Source organism: Leptonychotes weddellii, chromosome 8 (assembly GCF_054177405.1).
Source record: "Leptonychotes weddellii isolate Sample4059 chromosome 8, ASM5417740v2, whole genome shotgun sequence".
NCBI classification, from domain to species: domain Eukaryota; kingdom Metazoa; phylum Chordata; class Mammalia; order Carnivora; family Phocidae; genus Leptonychotes; species Leptonychotes weddellii.
Window position 1 is genome coordinate 41,073,917 of NC_138376.1, and position 9,377 is coordinate 41,083,293.

Genomic DNA, 9,377 nt, shown 5'->3' on the forward strand with positions numbered 1-9,377 from the left:
AGATCCTATCACTCACATCAATTGCAAATCCAACAGGAAGAGTCGGACTTTGCATGTGTTCTCTACTTTACTACGCCAGCAGGAGGAAGAAAGGTTTTCTTCCTCCTGCAGCAGCAATAGTTCAGCCAATGACAGACTGTTACAACTCAGTCCATAAAAGCCACTGTACATCAAACTCTCAGTTTAGTCCAATGCACTTCTTGTTCATAACAGCCTTTCCAACATCCCCCTTTGCTCTCTCAAAGAGCCTTCCTCTCCTTTATTCTGTGGCTTTGCCTAGGGTTTTGCTGTAGCTTCCTTGTTCTGGATGGCAATTCTCTGCTATTCCCAAATAAACCCATCTTTTGCCAGTAAAATAGCTAGCAGTTTTATTTTTTTAAGGTTAACAGTCCGTCTGGGCTCACTGTGGAAGGGAGTCGGAGAGCTTTGTCATTCTATGATGGCTTTCTTCTTTAGACAGCCTTGTCATGACTTTGTGGCCTCCCCTGCATGGGGACACATGAGAGGGAGCAAGAGAGGGCCATCTGAGAGTGTGCACAGGACCTAGAGGCAGCCTGTCGGTAACTAAAGTTTTTTTTTTTTTTTTTTTTGACAGTATGTGGGATTTTATTAAACAAGATACAGATTCAGGGCAAATAAGAAGTGAAGTATAAAGGCAAACTACTATCAGCAAATAATCTGAGCCAAAACAGCTCACAGGAAACACGAAGAGAATGCAGGACTACATGTGAATACAGATGATGCTAAATGGGAAAGCAAGAGAAAAGGGAGCACAAGGAGGAAAGAAAAAGACATAACAATTTGTGAGCCATCTCAAGCACCAAGAAAACTTCATTCTACTGTAGGGCAGAGGCTGGGAACAATGAGCGCAGTCCTGTGCGGCCACGTGCACCAGTTAAGAACTGAAGCACTGGCTCCAGGGAACCGATCATGACAATCAGAAGAGACACAAGTCTATCAGAATCCAATGGTTAGGTCAGCAGCCTCCAGCGAGCTAGGACAGAAACTTCCTGCAAGCTGTCTCCAGCTACAGAAAGGTACATATACTTAACTCATTTAATAGTAAGTGAAGAGACACAGTTAAGTACACAAAAGCAAACCATTTATCACCTACTACGTAACTTACTTTTTACTGAAAGTATCTTGCATTCATGATGGATGCTTTCTAGGTTTTGCCAGACATTTTAACGTTAAAGGTTAAATTATTTTTTATATGCAAGTAGTGAGAAGTTTCCCCCACATGGGATCAATGATTATAAGAAGACATAATCACATGGGTTATTTGTCTTTTTTCATCGAAAAGCTAACAGACCGGCTAGTTATATTCCCCCCCAAACCACAAATTGAGTAGTAACTGAGTCTCTAGCCAACATATTCAAAGCTGAGGATTAAAAATGCAATAACAAGTCCTTACATCCAATTAAGGGAGCCCTACTACATACAGGCTAATCAATACCAGTGATACTCCTTGACTCCAGGAAGCTGGAAGACATCCTAATAACCCCACTCAAAACATTTACCTCAGGTAGCCTTTTTCCAGTTTCCAACTCATGAATAAAGAGAATATGTTGTTAATTCTATTTCAGAAAACGTTTTTCAACTTGTTTTATTCACAATGCCGACTTTTAAAAGGTCATTAAACTAAAGTTAACTAGACAATAAACTAGGCAAAAATTGCTTTACAAAGAGAGTTTCGGAAAGCCCAAAATGCCACCTTCTACAGAGAACCCACAGTTCAGGTTTATTTAGAGCAAAGAAAAAAGAAACTTTTGATCATACTAGAAGAAACTCAGCCATAAGTTTGGAATCTGTACTCAAACTACACATGCAAGGAGGACAATATTCTGCTTAAAGAACTGATTTGCTGCTGCCATTTGTCTACTGCTTGTCTAATATTAACAATTATAAACAGAGCAGTGGAACTAGTATTTGGAACAATCCTTACAGTGTTATAGTGTCAGGCATAACATTTCACTTCTCTTCACACCATTGGTTCTCTTTGCATACCCGGGCTTCCTCTTCTTCAGTAAAGTCATTTTTGATATTGAGGGTCTTGCGGATCTCCTCAGGAGTTTTCCCCTTGATCATATTGGCAATGGTCTTGCATGTAACATCAAGCAAACCTTTTTTGTTTTTGTTTTTAAAGATTTTATTTATTTATTTGACAGAGAGAGAGATAGCGAGAGCAGGAACACAAGCAGGGGGAGTGGGAGAGGGAGAAGCAGGCTTCCCGCCGAGCAGGGAGCCCGATGTGGGACTTGATCCCAGGACCCTGGGATCATGACCTGAGCCGAAGGCAGACGCTTAACGACTGAGCAACCCAGGCACCCAACATCAAGCAAACCTTTGATGTCTAAGTAGTTCGCAGCCAGAATAAGTTCAAAAAGTGTTCCTTGGTCAACTTTCAGGAATTCTTGGTCCCAAACAGGGATATCATCTGTCCGCTTTTCTTCGTTCTCATCATCCTCGGGAGGAGGGGGGTCATCCTTGTGGTGGGTGCACCACTGAATGACCTTTTTTAATATTGCTGCGTTAACATTTGGTAGAGGAACTGGGTCATCATCTCCTTCAATCCATTCCCAAATCTTCCAACATGGTCTTGATAGTCACAGACTGTTTGGCAATTTCAACATCAACCTCAAATATCTCTCCATTGGAACTCTGCAACTTAATTGAAGGCATGGTGCTCAGTCTCAGGCAGACTGCAGGCTGTAGGCTGACAAGAACAGAGCAGCCTCAGCTATGAGAAGAGAAAGGCGGAGAACAAGGCCACTCAGTAACTAAAGTTTCTAATAAAATATTTCTCCAGATTTGCACTAATTACTGGCTTAGGGCTTAACCAGAACATGATGGTATGTTTTACCGGCCGTTTCTATTTTGCATTCAGTAACTTCATCAGAGAAACAAATGCTAAACATCATACAGTTGGGTGTAAATCAACTTATAGCCCTCCCCTTCTTTTGAAGCTCTAAGTTCAACTGAGAACTACTTCAAAGAATGGCCAAAAGACCCCAGCCTCTCAGTAGTTCAGAGCTGAAGGGTGGGTCCACTGTGCTAGGCTTCAATGTTTCAGTAAAAGAAAAGGGGCTCTCCTTAGCCTGGGCCTCACCCTCCCAGAAGGTCATTAGCCTTTAAGATCAGTTACAAGAAGCCGGAGGTAAGAGAGGACTGCTTTCTGGACTCTGGGGGACTGGGAAATCAGCTGACTCTGCCTCATGTAGACCCCCACTTCCCAACCCCAATTGACCTCACGTACAAACCGCACTTGCCCGAAGACGGACCCTAAGGGACAACCTTCGATGCTGCCCTTTACAAGGTTCTGCCAACACAACCCCACTTTCCCTGCTGGGGGTGCTCAGAGCACACATATGCTGCTATTCAGCATTTTGTGAGCTGCTGAAGGTTTCAAACAGGGCGGGGCTGAAGACCCAGCAGTATTTACCAGTTCAGCACAGAAATCGTTTATATCACATGGTATAGACCTTATCCCATTGTGATGAGCCAATTGACATGTGTAGCTATTTATAATTGAGCTATTAAATATGATTTGTGTTGGTTTGTTTTGCTGACATTCCCACTTCATCCCTGAAAGCCCTCAAACACCAGCGGTTCTTTGACATAATACTTTCCAGGGCAGCCTGAGGGTATTTACTTCCTCCTTCTGTGCTTTGTCACAGTGGTTCAGAGAAATCAAAATTTAAAAAAAGGAGGAAAGTCAGTGTGCCTCTAGGGGGAAGGACAGAGGGTGGAACATGTCCGTAGCTGTGGCAGAGCTAACTAGTGTCTTTGGAAAATTAGAAATGTCTACTGGGTAATTTTTTAAACGTGTGCTGCAGGTGTGTGGTGCAAACTCCCTCTGCCATCTCTCCCCTAAAATCCTCAGTAAAATACATGGTACTCACCAACGGTTTTGTGTGAATGGAATATTTAAGAGCATGGGAAGATCTGCATGTTCTGGGGTGTGTAAAGAAAGCACGACAGCACTCTTGGGCACAGGGGCTGGAAGACAGGGGCCCCTGGCTGTATTCGCCCAGGGGGTGCACTGTCTGGGGATGTGCAACTCTCACTGTAATATAGGCAAATGTTGCCCCCTAACGTCGTGATGTTCTCAGTCCGCACGACCAGCTGTGGTGGCCTGAAATGCAGGGGTAGACTGTGCTTTTTTCTATCCATACATTTATAGAGCATTTCCTGGGTATACGGCTAGGATTTTATTCTTGCCCTCGAGTTTCTTCTATGCTTCAGGGAAGGCAAAATGAAATGCAGAGATAAAGATGTAATTTGGCACATGCTAAGTGCTACATGAATAAGGCAGATAACTTTTCTGAGAAATACTAGTCCTATGAGATGCTCTGTGAAAAGTGTTCTGAGACCAATTAAGTTGGGGAAACACTCATATTCGGTCCTTTCCTTGGAGGTTCTCCATGCATACGAGCATATTAAAGGATCCCGCCACAATATAATCTGCACATCTTCTGTTAGCCCAGAGTTCCCCATTTATTTCAACATGGAACATGTATTTGTGTAACATCTATTAACATCCCAAGAAAATGGGGGAGCTTCTGTCGTAGAAGGTACATGCTAAGGATTTAGGGAAGGAAGGAATTGCTCTGGGCTGGATTTACTGTTCTATGGAAGCATTTCGGGGAGGCAAAGGAAAAGCAGTACAGCCTTAAGAGATAGGCAACAGGTAGGTGAACAGAGCCAGGGTGGAAAAAGAATGATCTGGAATCAGGAGAGCAAGGCAGGAAGGTAGGAACACACAGGTGAGTTTAGGGACCTTTGAGCCTTGACTTTTGGGAAGAGGCTGGGAAAAAAAAAGTTGAAGAGGTAAGTAGGAACAGATTTTGAGAGTCTTAAATCTACTAGAGCTTTCACTTCATTCTGTACATCACAGTAAACACAAGCTTATTTTTAGAACAGTTTTTTCATGAAAAATTGCCAGGTACTAAGCAATGTAGAAGGCTGTTGGAGGTGTAAAATTAATTAAACAAGGAGGCTATTAGACTGAGGTGGGCTCTAATGCCTTGGTGGCTGGTCTACATAAGCAAACCAAGATCTAAGCCTGTAAATGCTTCAAGGTCATGAAATCAAAACGCTAAGGACAACCAATCACAAACAGCCAAATAGGCTTTAGGTTATAACCAATCAATGATTTCCTTCTTCTGCCTTTTCCCTATAAAAGTCTCCCTTGGCTCCTGTCGGGGGGCGGGGAACACTCCTAACCCCTCTGAGTGTGGTGGCTGCCTGATTCAAATTGATGTGTGTTCAAATAAACTCTTAACATGTTTAATATGCCCTCAGTTTATCTTTTGACGGAGAAAGACTCGGTAGAAAGGAGAGCCATTCAGAGCCCAAGAACAGGATGAGAAGACCGGAGCCAGGGCAGCGGACAGTAAGAGGGGATGTGCAGAACCCAATGGGGAGAGAATTAACTGGTCACAGTGGCAGGGAGGGCGAAAAGGGAAGGAGTTGCCATGAATGAATGCTACAGGGGTGGCCCTAGTAGCAAAAAGAGGGAAATGGGAGAGCAAGCAGATCTGAGAGGGGCAGGGCAAATGTCACCTTGGCCTTTGTTTCAAGGTCAGTAGTTTAATAGCGTCTGGCTCAACTACAGTCGACTGTTCCTTCCTGTGCCTCGTGAACAGGAGATCTGGCCACAACTACACTTTGCAGTGCAGAGAACTGTTCAAATTGAAGTTATAGATAATCAAGTCCAAGCTGACTTTAACTGAGATTGAAGACGTTCTGAGTCTCTGCCTCAAATCACACTCCCTTCTCTCTCCCTAGCAGTAATAGTACCTACCCTCCAATGTGTGAGTACCTGCTGTGCGCCAGGCACACAGTGGGTATTCTCCATACACTCCCTTTTCATTTTCACAACAACCATACAAGGCAGACTTTACCGATTTCCTTTTTCAAAAACGGCAACTTAATAAGCTTTGGTTAACTCAGAGCCCCCAAATGTAATTGTACTGGAAGTCTAAGGTTCAGAGAGGTAAAATATATTATCCATGATCACACAGCTAGGATGTGAGCCCAGGTTTGACAGACTCCAAGTCCTATGATATTTCCTGGCTCTTACTGAAAACACTCACCTCATCCTGATGTTCCTTCTTCTTTTAGAGTATAATCTGCATTCTGGCTTCACTTATTTCAATTATTTACTGTTCTAAATAGCAGCTCAAAATCACCCATCTCACATCCATTTTCTCACTTTCCCCGTCCTCGATCCTGCTTAATTCTTACCTGATTTTGTAATTCTGATCCGATAACATCAGGTTATGTTAAATAACATCTTTTTTTTTTTTTTTTATTTGAGGGAGAGAATGAGAGAGAGAGAGCATGAGAGGGGGGAGGGTCAGAGGGAGAAGCAGACTCCCTGCCGAGCAGGGAGCCCGATGTGGGACTCGATCCCGGGACTCCAGGATCATGACCTGAGCCGAAGGCAGTTGCTTAACCAACTGAGCCACGCAGGCGTCCCTAAATAACATCTTATTACAATAGGGAGTAAATCCTTTTGAAGCTGGAGGATTTATTCAGCCCCTACAACATTAGCTGGGAAGCCCAGAGAGGTATTGTTGGTGGGTCCTAAGCAAAAGCAACTGGGGATGCTCAAAGAAGAACCCGGGCTTATGAAGATGTAGCCAGACCTCTCAGGGATCAGGCCAGGACATGGGCACCAGTTTCGGCTGTGTGGACCAAGAGTGATGCTAAGTGAGTCCACAGGGAACATTCCTGGGATCACAGGAATACCTGAGACTTAGTGCCGGGGCGTGAGCAAGGCTCAGATCTATAACAGCCAGGGGCCATGCCATAAGCATCTGAGTGGACATAGCGTAGGCCGCAAGATGTAATGGAAATCCACAATCAGCCTGTTTTCTGAAGAGCAGCCTGTGATCTCCTCCCTGCAGAAGCTCAATGGTGCAGGCTGAAACAAAGTAACTCCAGTGGCCTGGGCTGAGGCCTCTCTGAAGTCAGCCATCTTTGAATCAGCTCTCCCCGACTCCCTGTTACATTTCCCGCAGCAGTACCCTCCCTGTTTCAGGCCCCAGTGGCTCACCCTTCCACCCACCTGCATCGTGTCTTTACTATGAATCTGGAGACTGTTCCTTGTGAGGATCAACTTCCTTCCTCGCCACGTTAGCAAATCTCTCAGTATTGTCGTTTATCTCCTTCTCCCCTCTTCCTTCTGGGGGTTAACACGTGCAGCTCTGTTCCTGCTTCCCTGAGTGGTCCCTCTCTCGCCTGCCTGTTCACTGCCTCCCTCCACTTCTCTCTATTACCCAGAGCTCCTGTTTCCTAAAGGGGCTGCTTTTGATTCGCTTCCCTATTTAAGCTGTCACTTCTTTTCCTCGTTCCTTCTCCAGTTTCCAGTCCCTCACCTCCAGTTATCATGAAACCCTTTACCATTTGACTTCTGCAGAAATGCTTCTTTCCTAGGAATCAGGGAGCTCCTGTGGACCCCTCTACCATTTCCTCCATGCTGAGACTCTCTCCTCTCTGATGCTCAGTCCCCTGGTGCCTCTCTTGCTCCTTCTTTGCTTTCTTCCTGGTTCCTCTTCCCCCAGTCTGTGTGCAGATGAGTCCTCAGCTTCTGGCCTTTCTTTCCCCCTTCCTTTTACTATCTCCCTCAGTGAGGATAAAACTTCCATGACTTAGGCCACAGACTATGCACAGCACAGGGAGGCCTCCTTCTCCATCTCCAGCACAAACCTGCTGAATTCCAGCTCTGCTTTTTCAATTGGGGAAAAAGCTCTTAACCCGCCTGTCCCGATTGGGCCTCAAGGTGCCCATCATTCTCTGCATGCCCGACCTCCCCAACCTCAGGTAATAATAGTTATCGTCATTATAGCTACTTTTAATGAGCATCTACTATGTACTGTAGGTCATTTACTTTAATGCCAATGATATCTCAATGAGGCAGGTGTTTTTACTCCCATTTTATAAATGAGGAAGTTGACATCAGTCATCTAACTTGCTCGCATTCACCCAGCAGAGCTGGGATTCAAAGCCAGATCTAAGTGAATCAACCAGTTAGCTTTTGTGCTTTGAGAAGAATTTAGGATAGTGGTAAAATGCAGGGCCACTGATGCTAGATTAACTGGATTCCTACCCTGGTTCTGCCACCTCCTAGCTGGTGATTTCAAGCCTGATACTTAACCCCGCCTGTGTCTCAATTTCCCAACTGATGGAATGGAGACAACGGAGTCCCCATCTTGGGCTGTTCGGAGGTCAAAGCTCTTAAGCACAGTGTCTGGCAAAGAGTAACTATGTGAGTGCAGGCTAGTATTATGCAGCATTATCACCTGTCACCCTGTTTCTTTTTCATCAAGTGACCATCCTCACATTGATCTTTTTATTTTTAAAGATTTATTTATTTATTTTAGAGAGAGAGAAAGACAGCATGCATGGGAGGGGGTGCAGGGGGTGAGGGGGAGGGAGGAAGAAACTCAAGCAGACTCCGCACTGAGTGTGGAGCCTAACGTGGGCCTCCAGGTGGGGCTCGATCCCACGACTCTGAGATCAGATCTGACCTGAAACTAAGAGTTGGATGCTTAACCAACTGCACCACCCAGGTGCCCCAAAAAAGAGAATCATAAGCAGGCTCCATACCCAGCTGGGAGCCTGCTGTGGGGCTCGATCTCACAACCCTGAGATCATGACCTGAGCCGAAATCAAGAGTCAGACTCTAAACTGACTGAGCCACCCAGGTGCCCCAATTACATTGATCTTTGACTGCATTCACAACATCCTTTTGACAAACACTGTCATTATTTTGGGGAAAACCAGTATTTGTTTTTCAAATACATCGATCTGTTTCTCGTATTTTTAAAGTTGTTCACTGTGAATAAATTGGCATTGCTTAGCCTATTATACAGAATAAAAGGATTCCCCTCCCGATTCCCCGTTCATTGGTTAAACTCATTAGGCATCACTTTGGGTAACTCTTTAGAAAAATAAGGAAGATTAAAAACTTTATTTCTATTATATGCTTAGGCGAAGCAGGGATATTGTGAGGCTTTTAAAAGAGAGAATAAAAGAAGGAAATGTATGCTATCAAATGGAACACAATCTACATCAATACTTTATCATTTAGAGCAGTGATCACCTAGAGATGATTTTGCCATCCTCCCATCCCCCAGGCCATTTGGTAATGCCTGAAGACATTTTTGGTTGTCACCACTTGGAAGAGGGTCCTATTGGCATCTAGTGGGGAGAGGCAGGGATGCTGGCAAACACCCTATAATTCCCAGGACACCCTCTCCGCAACAAAGAGTTATCTAATCCGAAATGTTCATAGTGCCAAGGTGGGAAAATCCTGATTTCAAGATACAGACAGGATGGTTCATACTGGTCTTCTAGTTTTTAGACTG

General features: G+C 44.5%; 1 protein-coding gene and 1 long non-coding RNA gene across 2 annotated transcripts in view; both read right to left on the minus strand.

The window, feature by feature from the left end:
• The window catches only part of LOC145723017 (uncharacterized), a 49,925-nt gene that overhangs the window by 19,174 nt on the left and 21,374 nt on the right, over window positions 1-9,377 (minus strand). The gene's annotated exons all lie outside the window — the stretch shown is intronic.
• LOC102745112 (S-phase kinase-associated protein 1-like) lies at window positions 1,692-2,788 on the minus strand. Its single transcript, XM_031020294.2, is given in 3 exon segments — window positions 1,692-2,123; window positions 2,345-2,571; window positions 2,573-2,788. Coding segments are annotated over 3 exon segments (489 nt in total). The 5' UTR covers window positions 2,683-2,788; the 3' UTR covers window positions 1,692-1,971.